At 39.7% G+C, this 21,310-nt stretch overlaps 1 protein-coding gene across 1 annotated transcript; it reads left to right on the plus strand.

Annotated features, from left to right (window-relative positions):
- The first annotated feature begins 5,107 nt into the window (after window positions 1–5,107).
- LOC110383177 (aldo-keto reductase family 1 member B1) lies at window positions 5,108–20,227 on the plus strand. Its single transcript, XM_064042894.1, has 7 exons — window positions 5,108–5,267; window positions 10,813–10,955; window positions 14,759–14,900; window positions 16,723–16,917; window positions 18,076–18,275; window positions 18,822–18,977; window positions 19,928–20,227. The coding sequence occupies exons 1-7, from the start codon at window positions 5,196–5,198 to the stop codon at window positions 19,965–19,967; spliced, it is 948 nt and encodes a 315-aa protein (XP_063898964.1). The 5' UTR covers window positions 5,108–5,195; the 3' UTR covers window positions 19,968–20,227.
- Window positions 20,228–21,310: the final 1,083 nt, after the last annotated feature.

Below are 21,310 nucleotides of genomic sequence, written 5' to 3' on the forward strand. Positions count from 1 at the left end.
ATATGTACATATATGTATAAGCTGTAGCTTAATATATTACACTCAAACACAGGTTCTTTTCCATAGCAACCATTCCTTGAAAGCTATTGTTATTTCGTAAGAACCCGTCACAGATCATCCTCCGAGCCTTTTTCCCAATCATGTTGGGGTCGGCTTCCAGTCTAACCGGATTCAGCTGAGTACCAGTGCTTTACAAGAAGCGACTGCCTATCTGACCTCCTCAACCCAGTTACCCGGGCAACCCGATACCCCATGATTAGACTGGTGTCAGACTTACTGGCTTCTGACTACCCGTAACGACTGCCAAGGATGGTCAATGACAGTTTAACGTGCCATCTTCAATATTAACAACATATTACCTGTGAAATCTCCAAAAGTGTTCAGTAGTCATCATCATCGCCTGCCATGCCGAGCATGCCGGCGATGGCCTGGCAGCAGGAGCAGCACAGGCAGGTGAGGCATGCGAGGCACGCCGCGCAGCCGCACGCCTCGCATATCCCTCCGCCCTGAGGCTGCTGCTGGCCTGCAAGAAAAGAAAGAAAGATGAAGAAAGACTACGAAATCACAGCCATGGTAAGTTAACAGAATCTTCATAGTAGTTCATTTTCCTCACTTTCTTCTCTCGGATCATCAGTCATCCTCCGAGCCTTTTTTTTTCAACTATGTTGGGGTCGGCTTCCCGTCTAACCGGATGTAGCTGAGTACTAGTGCTTTACAAGGAGCGACTGCCTATAGATCTGAACCCCTCACCCCAGTTACCCGGGCAACAAAACGTACTTTCTCCCCTCTGATAAAGTTCTTTTATGCATATATTTTAGTTGTGTCATAAACTTATGTTTTTTTACATTGCATTACATCTCCAACAGTGTTGCACCTACCACTTCTTCTTTTCACCACCTCCCTAAGGTAGACAGGCAGAGAACGTTTAAGGCGTTAAATCCGCCATTGAACCTCTACATAGCATAAAGCATAAATAAATAAAACCTTACGAAACGGAATTTTGTATTATAAGGTCATAGTTACCATAATACCCCTGCCGGGGGTATGGCCCCCCTTGATAAGGTCCTCCTTGCTGGCGTCCATAGTAACCCTACGGAAATAAATTAAAACATATGATTAAGGCCCAAAAGTTCACCGAAAATATAAACATCAGTTTTCTCAAAACAACTGTTGACTGTTGATAAGTCTTCAAAGAACAAACATTTAATTAAAAAAAAATAAGTTTTTGTTACTGCTGTATTTGGGCTTAAAATGAATGTTATGCTGCAGGTTTAATCACCTAACAAGCCCTAGTGTCAGAGTTTTCTCAAATCCGCCTGACGGCCTCTGACGTGGAAAGGACTGCTACTGAGTAGCATTCAGGGACGCTGGCGTAACGTGCCCCAGTCAAGAAGATTTAGTAGTACTTTTTATGTATGTTTGAAGTAGTACTTATTATGATTGTTGAAGATAATTTGGAATGGAATGGAGTCCGGGACTCCTTGTAGGACAGTCGACCCGTGTCTACGGTCGGTGGTCGGAAGTCGTCTCTAAAGAAGCATAAATATAACAATGAAATGAAATGAAATCGTTTATTTTGCAAGTTGGACATTACATCACTTTTACACGTCATTTTAAGAACGCTGAGGTCGGCATTTCCTAACTGACTGATCCCTGAGAAGAAATGGATTTGTCTTGCATCAAAATAATTTTAAGCTGGTGCAAAGTACCTGCTGGTATCCTTGTTGGTAGCCCTGCTGATAACCTTGTTGGCCACCCTGCTAGAAAAAAGGAGAAAATGCAATCTATTATCCATACATCATCATCTGTCTATCCTTTTCCCAACTATGTTGGTGTCGGCTGCCAGTCTAACTGAATGCAGCTGAGTACCAGTGTGCCACAAGGACCGAGTGCTTATCTGATCCGGGCGACCCGAGACCCTTTGGTAAGACTAGTTGTCAGACTCTGGCTTCTGACTATCCATACATATGAACATTGAACATCCTTGGCAGTCGTTACGGGTAGTCCGAAGCCAGTAAGTCTGTCGTTAGGTGTATTGCGTTGCCCGGGTAACTGGGTTGAGTAGGTCAGATAGGCATTCGCTCCTTGTGGCACACTGGTACTCAGCTGCATTCGGTTAGACTGGAAGCCGACCCCAACGTAGTTGGGAAAAGGCTCGAGAGATGATACTTAGTATTATAAAGCTGAAGAGTTAGTTTGTTTGAACGAGCTAATCTGAGAATCCACTGGTCCGATTTGAAAAATTCTTTCAGTGTTAAATAGCCCATTTATCGAAGCAGACTATTGGTATACTTTTATCCAGATACGGGAAGTAGTTTTAAGGTAAATATAAGTACTTACAACATTTCCCATTGCCTCACCATGGAATGTTTTTTAAGTTAGTAGTATTAGAATTTTGAAAATGTTTAAACATATCGTGCCATGCATTTTGATGGTATTTTTGCTCGGCTTGGAGTGAATTTAAATGAAAATTATTGACTGTACAATGAAGATTTTTCTACGGAGCGTGTGTCAAATTTTGTCTGGACTTTTCTTGAAATTTGTTTTGTTTTTGACAGATTTTTTAAAAGAGGTACTATTGTAAAAGTATTTACTTAACAAATTAAATGATAAAATTTTGATATTCTTTATCTAAAATAACAGTGTTAATTTACATAGAAATTAACATATTTACAATAAAGATAAAATGTATCCTAGTAAAAACAAAATTAAAACTAAAGAGCATCAAAAAATTCATCCCCATATCTGTCGACTGGGAGCGTACCCAAGAGGCTGGCAGCATTACCTCGTTGGATCGCCATGCTGATCCTTTGTCCGAGGTTATAGCCAGCCTTTTGATCACGAGAAGCGTCAACCTGCCGCCGAGCAAAATCAGAGATGGATATGATATTGGGAACGGCTTGTTTCAGTTCGATTGCATAAGATATTGGTCAGAGGAAGTCTGAATATTTTTCCACAATGACATAAGCTTTTCTCCAAAACTATAGATCGTAAATATGACTCAAGGAGAATCTAATTTTCCATAGGTAAGGAACATCGTGAGTTGATAAACTAATTCCAAGGGGGAGTTCCACTAGCGCGATTGAACGAATTTTTTTTGCGTCGTACGTAAGAATTTATTTGAGATAAAGATAAAATAATTATTTTTTGCTAAACAGGGTTTTTTAAAGTACCTACATAAGATGTTAAAATAATAATCAGACTCACATTTGACATTTAAACAGATTTTTTATCGGAATGGGCGAAGTAGTTCCCTAAAATCGCGGTTTTGTCCGCTAAATGCGATGGGTAGAACGTGAGTGGCTAGTGTAATACAAAATTACTGTAAAACAAACACAACACACAATGCTTAAATAGAAAAATAATCATCAAAATGAAAAGGAATTTCTATACTAAATATCAGTAAATCAATGTGGTTTTAAAAAGATTAAATACACACACAAGAATCTGCCAGAAACTATGTAGATCACTATGATAAGATTGATATTTGATGAGATTTGAACAATTAAAAATAATGTAACATTTCCGTCATAATTCAAGGTTATTCAAAGCCCATTTGTCCAGTGTTTTTCCATTCACAGTTCTTCAACCTACAACAATGATTGTTTTCAATTGAATAATATAGTTACACCCGCGTCCCGTGGGAATTATTGCCCGTACCGGGATAAAATATAGCCTATGTTACTCGGAAATAGTGTAGCTTTCCAACAATGAAAGAATTTTTCGTATCGGTTTAGTAGTTTCGGAGCTTCACACAAACAGACAAAAAGCCGAGTTTGTCCAGTGTTTTTCCACACCGCAGTTCTTCAACCCAAAACAGTGGTTGTTGCCAATTGCATAATATGTACAGTTTCCAACCAATGTAGTTTATTTTGAGCTAGGCATGTGTTTGTCTGGATTATGTCCAATATCCGGAGTTATATCTGTCTAGATTTCTATCTATTCTATCTATTTATAGATTATACTACATCTGGTTTTAATGTCGCGACTCTTGTGGCTTAATTAAATTAATCGTCAACTTTATTGGTTATCAGGATAAAACAAATAAGTAAAGGTAGAATTCCGTGGATAGCGGCTACGACAGCCGCGCGCGGCTTACGACAGTCGTCGGCCGCGCGCGACAATAGTCAACCTATGAAAATGTATGGCACCGCTGCCGAGGCTCGCGACAGTCGCGCGCGTCCGACGAATTTCGTAAGCCGCGCGCGGCCGTATGCATCTCAACATGGTCTAGCGCTTAGTAACATCTATATGTATAATTTTAGTAAAACCAGAATTGAATTGTTTTTTATTTAGTCGGCAAAACTTCCTTTTGTTTTCATTACAATACAAATGCTTTTGAATCAGTATTGGGTAGTATCCTTCATCATTTCTACTTTTTAAAAATAGGGTTGATTGGTTATAATCTATTTTCATAATACAGCCACAGCAATACGTCATCCTTTTCTTCTTCAAGGATATCAATTAGCACTTCGACTAGAGGGAACGGACGAACAAAATCTACTAATTTCAACACAATGCCGCGCGCGGCTTACGAAATTCGTCTATTGTCGCGCGCGGCCGACGACTGTCGTAAGCCGCGCGCGGCTGCGTAAGCCGCGACCCACGGAATTCTACCTTTAATGTTATTTTGATGACAGGACGCCGAGATGTTTAGCTTTTATAGTAATTTAACAGTGATTTTTGATGATAGTTGTTGTAGTTTTAGAAGGATAGTATTTTTATTTTATGACCATTATATTACTTAATAGTACTTTTACCCTTCAAAATTAAATTACTACATTTGTTTTCTGCAAGTTTTTTCTCAAGGCTCACGAGATTTATTTATTTAGATAAAAACTTCGCTTACTCATTAATAGCTAAAAAGTTTGTAATAAGTAAATTAATTAGGTGTGTAGATCAATAAAATAATTAATATATTAGGTTCAATAACATTTTTTGCAAAAAAATCTTCGTTTTCTTATCCGTATTCTCAGAACCACACACCATCTCAACTTAATACATCACCTTGTTGACAATAAAACCACTTAGCTAAAAGCTAAAGTAATTCTCCTTCAACTAAACTAAATGAGCACACATTCGCGCAGTCGCGTTGTTGGAACCACACCTTATTATCAAGTAGCCAAACAACGCATTCATTCCTTGTAATTCATCAGTAGTGTTTCATTCGTCGTGAGAGACACACGTTTTACAAAATGGCAGCTAATGTACCGATTATTTTGAACAACGGACGTACGTGCCCTGTACTTGGACTGGGAACTTGGAAAGTAAGTTAAAACTTCATAATTTTTAGGTTATTTTAGTAGGTTTTATATTGGGTTAAAGTAGACTGAGTTTGTGTTCGTAATAATTATGGTATACACAGATGTTCGTTGCATAATTTTAGCCGGCGTTTTAAGCGTGTATTTTAACCGTTAAATATGTAGATTTTCATTGATATTACTAGTAGATAAATATCGAAAAATACCTTTCAATCTTTGCATGATAATTAATCAATTATTAAGTATTTAGTTGTATGGAAAATTGGCAATTAAGTGCAAAATGATAACGTTAACCATACCATAACCGGCCGGTAATTCGTTACGGGTAGTCAGAAGCCAGTAAGTCTGACACCAGTCTAAGCAAAGGGTATTGGGTTACCCGGGTAACTGGGTTGAGGGGGTTGGTTTTTTTATCGTTAAGTATACCTATGTAGTAATATAGTGTAAACAACCCTTAAAATAAAACGTGCTGATAGGATATCAAAGTGATCTTATATTGGTTCCGTCTTTACCTGTTTTCAGAAAAGGAACCCAAAAAAATTGAGTCCAAATGAATGGTTTTTCTTTCTTTTTGTTTCTTGATTAAGTGATAGGTAGGAAGGTACATAATAATATTGCAAGGAGAGTTTTTAAATAAGTAGGTCTACTCATATTATTTTTTTATCAGTGTTTTACAAGGAGCGACTGCCTATCTGACTTCGTCTGAACCTTTTTTGCGTCGTCGGTGGGGCTTAAAAAGAGGATAAATTATAATTTCAGTGAATCATTTTCAATTAGAAAAACATCTTTAGGTACTTCTAGAACATTGTAAAGAAGAAGCGTTTGTTTGTATCCTATAGGCGCCAAAACTACTGAACCGCTTTGAAAAATTCTTCCTGAGGCTATATTTAGTAGTTCCCAAGAGCCGTGAGTGAAATCGCGGGAAAACGGCTAATTAGTGATAATTTCAGTACCTATAACATTTTCAATTAATTTTGCACAAATAACCTACACAAAAGGCATAATAAACAAAGCAAAATGTCAGTTTTATTACTTAGCGATTATAAACCGGTATTTTCAATTAATTAAATAAATGTTACACACTCTAAGTGAACATATTATTATTCACATGATTAAAATACTGATATAAAATAAATTACTTTTTCGCGATCGCATTGAAAACCTTGTAAAATAAGTTCGTATGCATCATCATCATCATCATCAGCCTATCGCAGTCCACTGCTGGACATAGGCCTCTCCAAGTGCACGCCACTGAGATCTATTTTCGGCTTCTCGCATCCAGCTCCTGCCAGCCGTCTTGCGCAAGTCATCACTCCACCGTGCCCGAGGACGTCCTACACTACGTTTGCCGAGGCGTGGTCTCCACTCTAGAACTCGTTTACCCCAACGGTTATCGGTTCTTCGGCTAATATGGCCAGCCCACTGCCACTTCAGCTTGCTGATTCGGTAGGCTATGTCGATGACCTTGGTTCTCTGACGGATTACCTCATTTCTGATGCGATCCCTCAGAGAAACGCCGAGCATAGCTCTTTCCATAGCCCGCTGAGCGACTTTAAACTTGTGGACCAGCCGTACCGTCAGTGTCCACGTTTCGGCTCCGTAGGTCATGACAGGTAGGACGCACTGATTGAAGACTTTTGTCTTTAGGCACTGTGGGATCGACGATGTTAGGACTCGACGTAGCTTCCCAAATGCAGCCCAACCCAACTGAATTCTCCTATTCACCTCGTCCTCAAAGTTGTTTCTACCTAACTGCAATGTCTGCCCGAGGTATACATATTTCCGAACAACTTCGAGAACGGCGCCGTGTATCGCAATCGGTTCCGGTAGAACATGTTCATTGAACATGACCTTGGTTTTGTCCAAGTTCATCCGTAGGCCGATGCGTAGAGAAGATTCAGCCAAGTCGTTCAGCATCTGTTGTAGGTCCTGCAGCGTTTCCGCCATGATGACGATATCGTCAGCAAATCTCAAGTGAGAGATGTGTTCGCCATTGATGTTGATGCCGCGTCCTTTCCAGTTCAGCGTCTTGAACATATCCTCCATTGCATTAGTGAACAGTTTCGGGAAATAACATCCCCTTGTCTCACTCCTCGATGCAACGGTATGGGCCTTGTTTGCTGATTCTGTACTTGGACAGACATTGTAGCGGCTTCGTAGAGACATCTCATCACTTGGATGTATCGCCAATCTACTTGACAACGCTGCAGGGACTCCAGAACAGACCAGATTTCAACCGAGTCAAAGGCCTTCTCATAGTCCACAAATGCTAGACACAGGGGCTGATTATACTCTTCGGTCTTCTGTATAATCTGCCGCACTGTGTGGATGTGGTCTATGGTGCCGTATCCGCTCCGAAACCCAGCCTGCTCCGGTGGTTGGAATTCGTCGAGTCTTCGCGCAAGTCGGTTCGTGATCACTCTTGAGAACAGCTTATATACGTGGCTTAGGAGGAAATGGGTCGATAGTTCTTCAACTGGGTTTTGTCTCCCTTTGAAGAACAGGACGACAACACTCCTACTCCACGCCTCTGGAGTTCTCCCTTCAAAGAGGACGGCATTAAAAGCTTCTGGAGCTCCCCAGTACGGGCTTGCCTCCTGCTTTTAAAAGCTCTGTTGTAATGCCATCCTCGCCAGGGCTTTTCCATTTTGAGCTGTCTCAGAGCGATCTCGATCTCGCCACTGCTGACTTCTGCCAGGTCTTCGGTGAAATGGCGTGTTAATGTGGCTCTAGAATCCTCATTTCCGGGATCAGGTCGAGATGCATGCGATGCGTATAACCGGCCATAGAAATTTTCCACTTCCGAAAGGACTGCCGGCACCGAAGAAACGACTTCTCCACTTGTTGTGGTCAGCTTCGTCAAGTGGCTTCTTCCAAGAGATTGTACGAACACCTTTGACCCCCGATTCAGCTCAATTGCTCTTTCAATGTCCAGAGTATTGGAGCACCGGAGGTCGCGTCGTACGTGCTTGTTGATCTCTTGGTTTAGAGCCCGCTGAGCTGACGAAGTGACAGGCGGGTTTTCACGTCGTTTCTTCATAAGCCCTAATGTCTCTTCCGAAAGCTTTGATTTCTTGCCCTTACGCTGCATGTTACAGAATCTCGAACCTTCCTCCCTGAGGATCCGAACCACATATTCGTGGTTCTGGTTAACGTCTGTTGTGGTTTCCACGGCGGCAAATCGGTTCTCCAAATAATTTGACTGGAACGTTTCAGATCCTGTCATGGTTTGGAGCAGTGTTTGTCGGAGCCTGGCCTTCATCAGACGGAAACGTTCAGCCTTGAAGTTGATATGAGTTCGTATGCAATTTGAATTAAATTAAACAATACCTTCTAGCGTTTTCGTGCTGTAACTACTGCCCGTACCTACCGGGATAAAATATAGCCTATGTTACTCGGGAAGAGTGTAGCGCCCCAACAGTGAAAGAATTTTTCAAATTGGTTTGGTAGTTTCGGAGCCTTTAGGGTACAAACAAAACCAAAAATGTTTCCACTGTATATGTATTAGTTGAGATCTAAATAATAATACGTATCGAAACTTTTTATAAAAATAATAGTCGATATGACCTTGGTTATATTTTAACACATGTTTTACTATAAAAACACGACATGACATGGGTATTTTCCATTCTTAATGTCTCACAGTCATATGCTTAAAATGTCCTTGGGCACACAAATGTTCAGAACCGACCGAGATTTCGCGAGGGAACTATTTCCGCAAATGGATAAACAATTGCCTATATGTCACTCTGATATACCCCGGTCAGGCAAGTAGGTACCAATGCAAATTTTCTAAGTTTGTATATACTTTCTTAGTATATCTTGGACACCAATGGCTGATAAAAAGGTGAAGGAAAACATCTTGAGGAAACCTGGATTATATAGTCTGACATCCAGCAACCCGCATTGAGCAAGCGTGGTGATTAATGCTCAATCCTTCTCCGTGTGAGAGGAGGCCGCAGCCCAGCAGTGGGACGATACAAAGGCTGTAACAGTAACTGTAAATGTAAAAAAAAAATCTGTACTTTTATAATCGTGAAACAATATCTTAAATTCAAAAACCTATATAAAAAATAAAATGCTTGATCTTCATTTATTATTTCTACGGTATACCAAGAAAATGATACATAGTAAATAGAAGACCAATTTTAAACCGATTATACCCACTTTAAAGCTGATAAAATATTTGAAATCAATTTTCTTTGCTATGTAGGCGTATTTTTTTTTAAATTGGTTCTTTGAATATTCTATGGGTTTCAAAATTGCAGGAAAATTGATGTTGGGTGGCATATGGGGGTAAAAATAATGTTTGAACATAGGTAGAATTAAATTTAGACCAGTATTATTTGACCTATAACATTTTTTTGTCATTCACTTCATCTGCCGAGCCTTTTCATAACTATGTTGGGGTCGGCTTCCAGTCTAACCGTATGCAGCTGAGTACCAGTGTGCCAGAAGAAGCGACTGCCTACCTCAACCTAGTTACAGGGGCAACCCGATACCCCTTAGTAAGACTGGATGTTAGACTTTTGGCTGACTTTTTGACAACCGGGACCCACCAATTTAAAGTTTCCGAAACAAGGAGGATCTTCTTCTATACTAATATAATAAAGAGGAATGGAATATTTCTTTTCTTTGTTTATTTGCTCCGAAACTTCCGAACCGATTTTAAAATTCTTTCACTGTTGGAAAGCTACACTCTTCCCGAGTAACATAGGCTATATTTTATTTTAAACTGGGAAAACATTTAGTCAACAATAATTTTGTTGCTGTTAGGTATTTCCTAACCTTTTTCCTAAGGGCAGTTCGGCATAAACTGGTTTGAAATAGCATTAAATAAACAACTATAGCATGTTTGACTAGCCTGGATAAATTCAAGGTTGCCATATTGTAGACAGATAATAGATCTATTGATTTTAAAATAAACTCTGATAATGTAGGCATTGTTATCATAATAAATTATATAAGTATTGTATTTACTTAGAAAAACTTTTATCATGATAATAAAAAGATTATTTGGGTAAAAACTGATTTATTGAGTTTGTTAACTGGATTCAATATCAATTTGATATAAATTATATTGGTAGCCGAAAGCGATGTCGTAAATAGAGCGAAGTGGAGAAGAAAAATTAGGAAAGCTGACCCCACCACCATGTAGGATACATACCAGGAAAGAGAGAGATTGAAACGCTACCAAACATTATCATTATAAAAAAGAATATATTTTATTTTTTTCGTGCTTACAATGTTTCACAATTTGTATATTTTGCAGTTACCTCAGTAACTGGGTTGATGGGGTCAGATAGGCTGTTGCAGCTGCATACCGTTAAGCTGATCCCAATAAAAAGGGAAAAGACTAGGCAGATAATAAGTTTTTTCGTCTTTTCAGCTGACTTACACTGTTGGACAAGGTCAATTAGACAGTCGCTCCTTGTAACACACTGGTTCTCAGCTTAAGTTAGACAGGAATCCAACCCCAACATGGTTGGGAAAAGGCTAGACACATACTAGAGACTTTATTAAAATATATTTTCTTTTTTCTCTCCAACAGTCCCAGCCTGGTCAAGTTACTGAAGCCGTGAAAGATGCCATCGATGCTGGGTACCGTCACATCGACTGCGCTCACATCTACCTGAACGAGAAGGAAGTCGGTGAGGCACTCAAGACCAAGTTCAATGAAGGAGTTATTAAAAGGTTAGTAATCTGCTAACTACGTAGCGTAGGACGTCCACCAACAAGGTGGACAGACGACCTTATAAAGGTTGCCGGAAGAAGCTGGATGCAGGTCGCCTCCAACAGTATCTGTGGAGATCTAAGGGGGGGGCCTATGTTCAGCAGTGGACGTCCGCCGGCTGAGATGATGAATCTACTAATATTATGAAGGTACCAAAGACACTTCTTTTTCTTCAAAAGTATCTTTTTTAACAAGATTTTTTTGGTATCATCCTCTGAGCCTTTTCCAAAATAACTACTTTTCAAAAAAAAAATTCACTGTTAACACATTCACTGCGTTACGGCAAGTATTTGGCCGTATTTGACTCTCAGCTAGTGCGGTAGCTCGTTGTCCTTGTTTTGCGTACTGTGCGGGGGCGATTTATCTAAGTTCCCTTGCGCGTAGGAATGAGATAGTGATATTTTCAATATTGTTGCTTTTAATATAATAATATTGTACACTAACAATATACGGCAAAATAGTTGCCGTAACGCACAGTAAAATAATTATTTTCATTCAGTGCGGTACGGCGAATATCTTGCCGTACCCCCCCAACCCCGCACCACACTGCATGCGTCCGCGCGGCGGTTCAGTGTGCGCTAGTGCTGGCCGTAAGCAAGACGTAACAATATTTTTTGTGAAAAATATTACGCGGTTCTGCTACAATGAGACGTTCACATAAAAAACTGGATTTGAGTAGAGAGAGAGAGGGGAAATCATCATCTTGATGCCAAAGATGTCAAGTGTGAAAATAATTCAGTGGAATAACTACCTACTTACTAAGTTTCATACACGTCCTTTAATAGTTTTTTTTTTTTTTAATTGGTCTGTTGGCGTAGTGGTTGTGGGTTAGATTCCCACACAAATCAAACATTCTTTGTCTAGTTGTCTTGGTCTGGGTGTATTTTCTAACTATACTATGTATTATATGTATTTGGGACTAGGTGGCGCTATAGTGTGATTGTGGTAGAATATAAATACATATTTATACATTTTATATAATTAGGTTACATAATTATGTTGATTTATATAATAATATAACACTGATAAATATGAATATTTTATCTACAATAAAAAATATTTTTAAACTATCGACTATCATTCCAGAAGTAAACCCCATCCCTAGCATTTTTTCGCTTCTACGCTGTACGGCATATATATTGCCGCGAATGAAAGATTTTGAAAAATCTCTGTATCTTTCAAAGTATAACAGAGAACCCGGGGCGACTGCAGCTAGGTATATACAAGGATATAGTCTATCGATTTGTTGATAAATACCATTGATATAGGTGGTTTCCACGTCTGTATAGGCTTTGAAAGTCAGGTTCTGGTACGGCAAAATAGAAGCCGTAACGCATATCAGGAAATATAGATACGGGCAGCATTTGTCTCGTATCGCACTAGTAGAAAGTTTAGATTTAACGCTGCCGCAGTGAATGTGTTAAGAAGCCGTATTATTCCCGGGTGAAATGGCTATCATCATCATCATCTCAGCCATAGGACGTCCACTGCTGAACATAGGCCTCCCCCTTAGATCTCCACAGATACCTGTTAAGACATGGCTATATTTTATCTGCATTCTGGTGGTACTTTCCTATATACTTTCCACTGCACATGGGTGAAACTGCTGGCATAAGGCCCATATAGGATAGATAAGAGTAATTTGAGCTCTAGTGTTTCTGAAATTCGATGACCTACTCGTCAAACCAGTTTAAAAAATAAATATCAGAGGGAATAAATACGAAATTAGAAGAATTTTCTTTAAAACTATTGGTTAAATAATTTATTTTAATTCCAACTAGGTCGCTGTACATAGATTACGAATAATTTTATTTATCGGATACAAATAAAAGTTTAAAGTAAAATTGTTAGCTAAATTAAAGAAACAGAGTAGGTACCTAATTTAGTGTTATAGATAAGTAGTTCTTGTTCGTAGTTCGTAGACTACACTTTGTCAGCCCAATATGCCGCCACAGCGAGAGCACGGCCGGATGCACTCATGAGGTCCTGTCGCGAGCAAGTTTCAGGGCACAGTGGACATGCGATGAGGTGGGACATGGTCTCTCACTCGCACCCAAGGTCTGCCCCGCCCGTGAAACCCCACCTGGGGCCCGATTCTGCTAAGCTAATAATGTCAAAATTGAATAGAAATTGAATCAAAATAGCAGTTTTAACATTCTGCTACTAGTATAAGACCAATCGTATTCCAACGACATTCGATTGGTTTGCGATTGGTCTGCCATTTGGTCTCTAAATCATTTGCAGACATTATTGAATCACAGAAAAGAATAAAAACTTTTAATTAAAAGAAAAAATACTAAAATGCCACATACGCTTCAATCGTAATCGAGTCGTGATTGGATCGTATGTCGCTTAATAAAAGTAAAATTAGAAGAATCGAGCCCCAGGTTCGATTCAATATATTAGTAGAAGTATATTCGACATTTCAGTCGCAGTAAACGTGTGTTACAAGTCCTGGCTATTTAATTAGAGTTTTTACAACCAAAACACACTTAAATCGGCAAACAATGGCAGTTCACACTTTGTTCATACTTTTAGTAGCTGATATTTCCTTGATACGATCATGCAATCGTACACACACAAATAAATGTACAAAGTATTTAGGTGTGCTTCATCATTTAGGCAGATTTGAGCCTTTTCGCAACTATGTTGGGGTCGGCTTCCAGTCTAACCGGATGAGGCTGAGTACCAGTGTGCCACAAGGAGCGACTGCCTGTCTGACCTCCTCAACCCGATTTCCCTTCTATCAGGATGATCCACAGACCGGCAGCACCTTCACATAGTCATTGTGTCACTGGAAAAGTAAATCTATACTAATATTATAAAGCTGAAGAGTTTGTTTGTTTGTTTGAACGCGCTAATCTCAGGAACTACTGGTCCGATTTGAAAATTTCTTTCAGTGTTAGATAGCCCATTTATCGAGGAAGGCTATAGGCTACCGGTACGGGAAGTAGTTCCCACGGGATGCGGGTGAAACCGCTGGCAGTAGCTAGTGTATTATAATGACCCTAGGTACTTGCTTGACCTGAAATCAACCCGCGTAGGTACTTGAGATGCAGGTGATTCAACCACTAAGAAGTTAATTGGCAATAATCATTTTTACAAAGAATTAATTAAAAGTCTTGAATGTTCTTCTCATCATTCTTATAAGTAAGTAGTTAGGTACCTAGTTGACGCCATAGCTAACAATTATCGATACAAAAACTGGAAATAGATCCGCCATCTTGAAATTTTCCATTTCAAATAATGTGAATGACTCGTTTACTGTAAATGGAAAATGTTAATGTTATCAATTACAAAATGGATAAAAACAATTAATTTTACAAGTGGTAGGTACTACTTAGCTGTTTTTCTCTCGATTCCATCTGCGCCCGTGGCCCGCGAGAAGCCTTTTCCCGTACCCAGATTAAATATATGTAGCTTATGTTGGGGTAGTCAGAAGCCAGTAAGTCAAACCAGTCTTACCAAGGGGTATTGGGTTGCCCAGGTAACTGGGTTGAGGAGGTCAGATAGGGCAGTCGCTCCTTGTAAAGCGCTGGTACTCAGCTGAATCCGGTTAGACTGGAAGCCGACCCCGACATAGTTGGGAAAAGACTCACGAGATGATGATGATGAGCTTATGTTACTCGGGAAGAGTGTAGCTTTCCAACAGTTTTCAAATCTACTCGGTAGTTCCGAAGCCTTTTAGGGTACAGTAAACAAACAAAAATAAAAAAACTCCGTTATTTTAGTATATAAGATTATGTATAATTTCGGTTTCCAGGGAAGACATTTTCATAACATCCAAGTTGTGGTGCACATTCCACCGGCCAGATCTCGTGGAAGGAGCTATCAAGACCACTCTGCAGAACCTGGGATTGGACTACCTGGACTTATACCTGATTCACTGGCCACAGGCTTTTAAGGTAAGGCCTGATGTTAGAAATTAGCTGTTCCCCGCGGTTTTACCCGCGTTCCCGGGGAAACTTCTTCTCGTAAGTGGATAAAATATAGCCTAACTTATTCTGGGATACTTTAGCTTCCGAACAGTGAAATAATTTTTTTAATCGATGAAGTGGTTTCGAAGCCTTTATGGTACAGATAAACAAAATATATTTCCTCTTTATAATATTAGTTTAGACTTGCTGTTTCACCTGCTTCCTGAGGGAACTTCTTCCTGCAACTGGATAAAAAGTATCTTATGACCTTAATCATACTCTAGACTATCTTTATGTCAAATTGTATTTAAGTCAGTACAGTAGTTTGAGCATTTTTGAATCACACACTGGAAGAAGTCGATATGGTTAGAAAGAATGTTACTTGTGAGATGACGGCAGATAGAAGAGTATGGAAGGAGAAAGCATGCTGCGCCGACCAGAAATAAAATTGGAATAAATTCAGGAGGATGATAATTAGGAACATATCACTAGTTTTAGCGCGAAAACGCGATAGAGTTACCTAGGTACGTTTAATTCTAGTTAAGCAGATATAGGAGTCAACAAATTCGATAGAGAAATAAAATTACTCGTGGCTAACGAAATTTTTATTTGAAGGTCAAGTCAGTATCTTGTCTGATAGATAACATCTCCAAAACTGACAGTAAAACATGTGTAGGCAAACATCTTGAAAGATAACAATAGATACTCAGATACCCATAAATGTTTTATCCCACGAAAGCGGATAAACCATACGTTTTCGTGTGAATGTACCTGCATGATTGTTTGTACATTGTCTTTGGTATGACCCGGGGACATCGGAAAATGTTGACCGCTCCTACCCTCTTTTTTTTTAACAACGTCAAAAATCATCAAATGACTCCTCCCACTGTGGGTTACGCGCGGTGAGGGAGTGTCAGACTCTTACTGACTAAAAACCGTCGTGTTCCGTCGTAGGCCTTTTATGTACCAGGGCCGCGGTATCTCTTTCGAACAACCCGCAGCCCCACCGCTCCTACCCTTAGGCGTCGTCCTAATTGGGAGCGATCGCACGATGGCGTGATGCGTTTTTCATCTCACGATCTCACTATTTCACTTGCGAGGTTCAAATAGGACACTGATGAAATCTGTATGTTTGAACTCATCGAACGACGAGAACGCATCGTGTCATCGTACAATCGCTGTCAATTAGGGCGACGTCTTAGATGAAAATCGCATCGCGCCATCGTGCGATCGCTGCCAATTAGGACGACGCCATACGCATACAAAAAACCATGTACGTGTACATTTACTCATATTATGTAGGTATCTCGAATCGTTAGAAAGAAAAATACTTTTTTTTAGTTGTTGTTGTTATCGTTAGTTGGATAGGCAAAGTTTTATCCTCATCTGTTTGGCCTCTTTATCATGTTTTAATGTTTTTCTTTGGTGGCTTCCCCCAGCGGTTTCACGAACCCGCGGTTAAAGGCTACTTTTTATCCATTTGCGGAAAGTAGTTCCTTCGGGCAGCGGGTGGAAGCTTGTCTATACCTAGTTATATTATAAAGAGTAAAACTTGTTTGTAATGGCAAAACTCAAAATCTACGGGACTGATTTAAAAAATTCTTACACCATTAAAAAGCTACATTTTCTGCGAGTAACAAAGGCTATATTTGATCCCAATACTAGCAGTAGTTCCGACGGGACGCGGGTGGAACCGGAAAGCGGTTTATATACCTATAAATGCGATGCCCATGTACTGTTTAGACATTTCCTGACCATGCTGCCGTGCCTACCTGTTTTCTCAATATCCTCACTCTCTTACTCTTCACAGGAAGGCGAGGAGTTGTTCCCCAAAGACGCAGACGACAAGATCATCGCGTCTCCCGTAGACTACGTCGACACGTACAAGGCCATGGAGAAGCTGGTGGAACAAGGCCTGACGAGGAGCATCGGCCTGTCTAACTTCAACAAGAGACAGATTGAGAGGGTGCTTGAAGTTGCTACTATTAAGCCGGCTATGTTGCAGGTATGGTATCTTCTTTTTAACCGACTTCAAAAAATGGAGGTTTTTAGTTTGCCCTATGTTTTGATGAGGGTTTCAGCATAGTATTTGGCAGACTTAGGAGGTTTTAGATTTATTATTCAAAATCGGCTTAAGTTTTTTGAAAAAGTTTTTTAACCGACTTAAAAAAGAGGTTCTTAGATTGACGTGTATGTGTGAGCGCGACTATCTCACGTTTGGCATTCTCAAGACTAAAAATCAGTCACCAGTCTAATCTTGGTTACCCCTTACTAATGATGAGAAGATAATGTCGTCCTAGCCGATTATCGGCCACGGCGGCTGTTCTCATATAAAAAGATCAGTCTTACCTACATAGTTAGTGCACATTAGCTTGTACTGCGGTGCACTCTCCATTCCTTCACTCTCATAGCGCGATGCGACGACAAGCCGACACCACCGGAGAGAGATCAAATGAGGTGATAGAAGTGCAATAAAAGAATTCCAATACAACGTACAATTGATTATAAAATTCCACTTTTATGAAGTGCTCAATAGGATTATTATAAGCCGTCGTAAACACCGCATCTCATTAATACAGATAATACAGAAGATAAGGCTTATCTGCTATTACATAAGTGTGAATAACAGATGCTCCTTTAGATAGACAATAAACTCGTTTATAGCATGTTATACATAAGCCATTTGCGATAACTGATTAACAAGTTGAATGAGTAATAAATGGTTTATGCACTAGTTGACCAGTCTCTTAGGATAGGTTTCAGGTCAGATAAACACTTACCTAACTTTTGCAATACTTTTTAAGTATATCTTAGACACCTATGACAGTAAGGTGAAGGAGAACATCTTGAAACCTGGCCTGGGCTTTTATGTGTAATGAATTAAAGCTGATTCCTTCTCTGAATGAGAAGTCAAGGCCAGAGGCCTGATCCATGCAGTGGGATGATTGATGATCTTGTATATGAAACCAGTTTAGCTCTGGTACATACTTATCTACTTTACGAGACAAAATATTTTCCAAAAAATTATACAGGGTCTAATATGTCTTTAGCCTTCAGAAAGATAGTTTCAAAAATGAAGTAAAAACCACTACCGCAAGGAAGGACAAATGACGACGAATGATGCACCATTTCATTTATTTGCTTTCCATCTTTTAATTTCCAGATCGAAGTCCACCCCTACTTGAACCAGCAACCTCTAATAGACTTCTGCAAACTCCACGACATTGCCATCACGGCGTACTCCCCGCTGGGCTCTCCTGACAGACCCTGGGCGAAGCCGGGTGACCCTCAGCTGTTGGATGATCCCAGGATCAAGACCATTGCCGATAAGTATGGGAAGACGGTCGCGCAGGTGCTGATCAGGTGAGATATCATCCACGTTTTCCACAACTTTATTTATGGTCGGGGCAGCATGTTTTCTGCTTCCATACTCTTCTATATGCCGTCCTGTGTCCCGACATAATTTTATTTATTTATTTATCTCACAAGTATCAGTCAGTTCTCAAGCCAGGGTTAAAAGTAGGTAAAGTCCCTCGATAAATGTGCTTTCTAACACTGAAAGAATTTTTCAAATTTCCTGAAAGTTCCTGGCATAAGCGCGTTCAAGCCAGCAAATAAAAAACTTATTAATTATAATTTTTTTACTAGCGGTTTACCCGTCACGTGATATCTACTTTCCGCACATGGATAAAAAAATATTTATAGTCGTTGTTGCTTGGAAAAGTAGTAACAAACATAAATAATTATACCTACAATTAGTACCATCATCCTTAGCATCTATAAGCAGGATTAATAGATAACAAATATTAAGATATGATATATTCGTGGATGTATTATACTTATGTAAAATTAATATCATCATTGAAATAGTCTTGATGATAGAACTTTACACTCTCTTCTAATCCCCAGATACGCCATCGACCGCGGCATCGTAGTGATCCCGAAGTCGGTGACAAAGTCGCGAATCATTCAAAACTTCAACGTCTTCGACTTCCAACTGACTCTCGACGATATCAAGGAAATAGCCAGCCTGGAGTGCAAAGGAAGAGTCTGCATGATGGGAGAGTAAGTTCTTACTGCCTAGTCTTTTCTCAACTATGTTGGGGTCGGCTTTCAGTCTAACCGGATGCAGCTGAGTACCAGTGTGTTATATGCGACTGCCTATCTGATCTCCTCAACCCAGTTACCCGGGCTACCTTTGGTAAGACTGGTAGTCAGACTTACTGGCTTCTGAATACCCGTAACGACTGCCAAAGATATTCAAATGATAGCAGAGCTAATTTAGCGTGTCTTCCGAAACATAGAGGACAAGATGGTCACCCATCCACGAGTTACCCGTGCCTAGAGTTGCTTAACGTTATGTAAACAATACTATTGTTATAATGCCAGTGGTTCCATAGAGGGCAGCAGAAACGAGCGACCATAGACACCCCGCCATTGAGCCTGCTTGGAGGATTCATTTTTCGAACGTCATTGTGACAATGTTGTGACATGTTATAGTTTGACAGGAATACGATTTTGCCGCGCTTTTGATTAATCACTTATAATACCACAAGAGCTTCAAAATTATCGGGTATTTTCCGATAGGTGAGGGAAATGCCAGATAATTTTGAAGCTCGTGTGGTATTCGGGAGATTATTTTTCCGTCCCAAATGTCGGCCACAACCTGTCAGTTTGACGTAGCAACGACCAGAGAAAATATTCAAAAAATTTTCAGTATAATACCATGTAGGTTGTACCACGTGACGTCGAATGGTGCAATTCTATTGGTCGATATTTGGGTCGGAAAAATAATCTTAAGTATAATTATCGGCAAGGATATTGAGCCCTGACCTGCGCAGAAGTGATTTATTGGTTTATTGCCATAAATGTACAGTGCGCAAAGCGATCCCCACTCTTCCGCCGAGAGCTCAATATACGTGCCGATAACTATACTTAAGTACCTAGTTGATTTCCGTGTACTTCTTGTTAAACAAACCTGCTTCTGGTATTTAAGACTATTTTATTTTTTTCAGTACTTACCACCCGGACTACCCGTTCCATGATGAATATTGAAAACAATGACATTCCTATTTAAATATTTAAGTAGAAAAATGCAGTTTTGTACTGTTTAAGCTTTGTGTGATAAAATGTATGCATTATAAATATCTATATGCACAATCAGCAAAATAAATGTTTGAAAAATGGTTACCAATGCATATTGTGTGTGATAAAAATACAAAAATTGTATCTTTTAAATATATCTACACAAGATTTGAATAGTGTCGCACTGTGTGCTGTATGGTTAGCATTAAAATAAATGTTTATTTAAGTTATATTTTGTTTTATTTTAGACATACTAACTAGCTCTTTCGAGTGCCTGCCTAGGTACTGTTAAGAACTGTGAAAGTAGTTCAAAACTACTGAACCGATTTGAAAAATTCTTTCACTGTTGGATAGCTACACTCTTCCCGAGTAACATAGGTTATATTTTATCCCGGTACGGGCAGTAGTTCCCACGGGACGCTGGTGAAACCGGAATTAGGAAAATAAAACAAGAACAGTAGACTAGTAAACTTATTATATTTATTAAAATCTAATTATTGTGCGCCGACATTGTACAGACTCATTAACGGCTGTCCCAATATTCTATCTATCTTGATTAGCTTATTAGATATATGATACTAGCTTTCCGCCCGCGGCTTCGCCCGCGTGGAATTCGGTTCACCCCTCCCGCTGTGGGTTAGCAGCGGTGAGGGAGTGTCAGACTCTTACCGACTAAAATCGTCGTGTTCCGTCCTAGGCCTTTTATATACCAGGGCCGCGGTACTCTGGGCTGCTCTTTCAAACAACCCGCAGCCGCGGCTGGCCCTGGCGCTACTGGGCCCCACTGATTTCAAAACACCTTAAGACTAATTCGCGGCGAACCTTAACACCGCGATACAGAAAAGCACAACGCCATCTTTCGAGCTATCGGGAAGCTCGCGATTGAACAATGAGCTACAGGTTAAAGCGCGAGATATCATTGCACTTCTTACGTATCTTAAAAAAAACAACGTCACCACGTTTTAAAAAGCTATCATTCCACTTCTTACGTATTTTAAAAACACATCGTTACCACGTTTTAAAAACACCCAGCGCCATCTATCACATACCTCAAGAACTAAATAACTTTACTAATACTTATACCAATTAGTAATTCGTTGAATTATAGTTATTTCAGGATAAGTAGATGTAAAAAAAACAGTTAAGACGATAAAACAAATTGTACGTCATCCCTCGGGAATTCCTCATTTTCGAGGATTCATTATCGTATCATTTAGCTTCTAAAGGAGATGGCCAAATTTTCATAGAAAAAAAACCCAGAATCGACAGCAACGACATGGGTACCAATGGGTTCATTATTATTGACTTTTGAT

This window comes from Helicoverpa armigera, chromosome 30 (genome assembly GCF_030705265.1).
Source record: "Helicoverpa armigera isolate CAAS_96S chromosome 30, ASM3070526v1, whole genome shotgun sequence".
Taxonomy (NCBI): Eukaryota; Metazoa; Arthropoda; class Insecta; order Lepidoptera; family Noctuidae; genus Helicoverpa; species Helicoverpa armigera.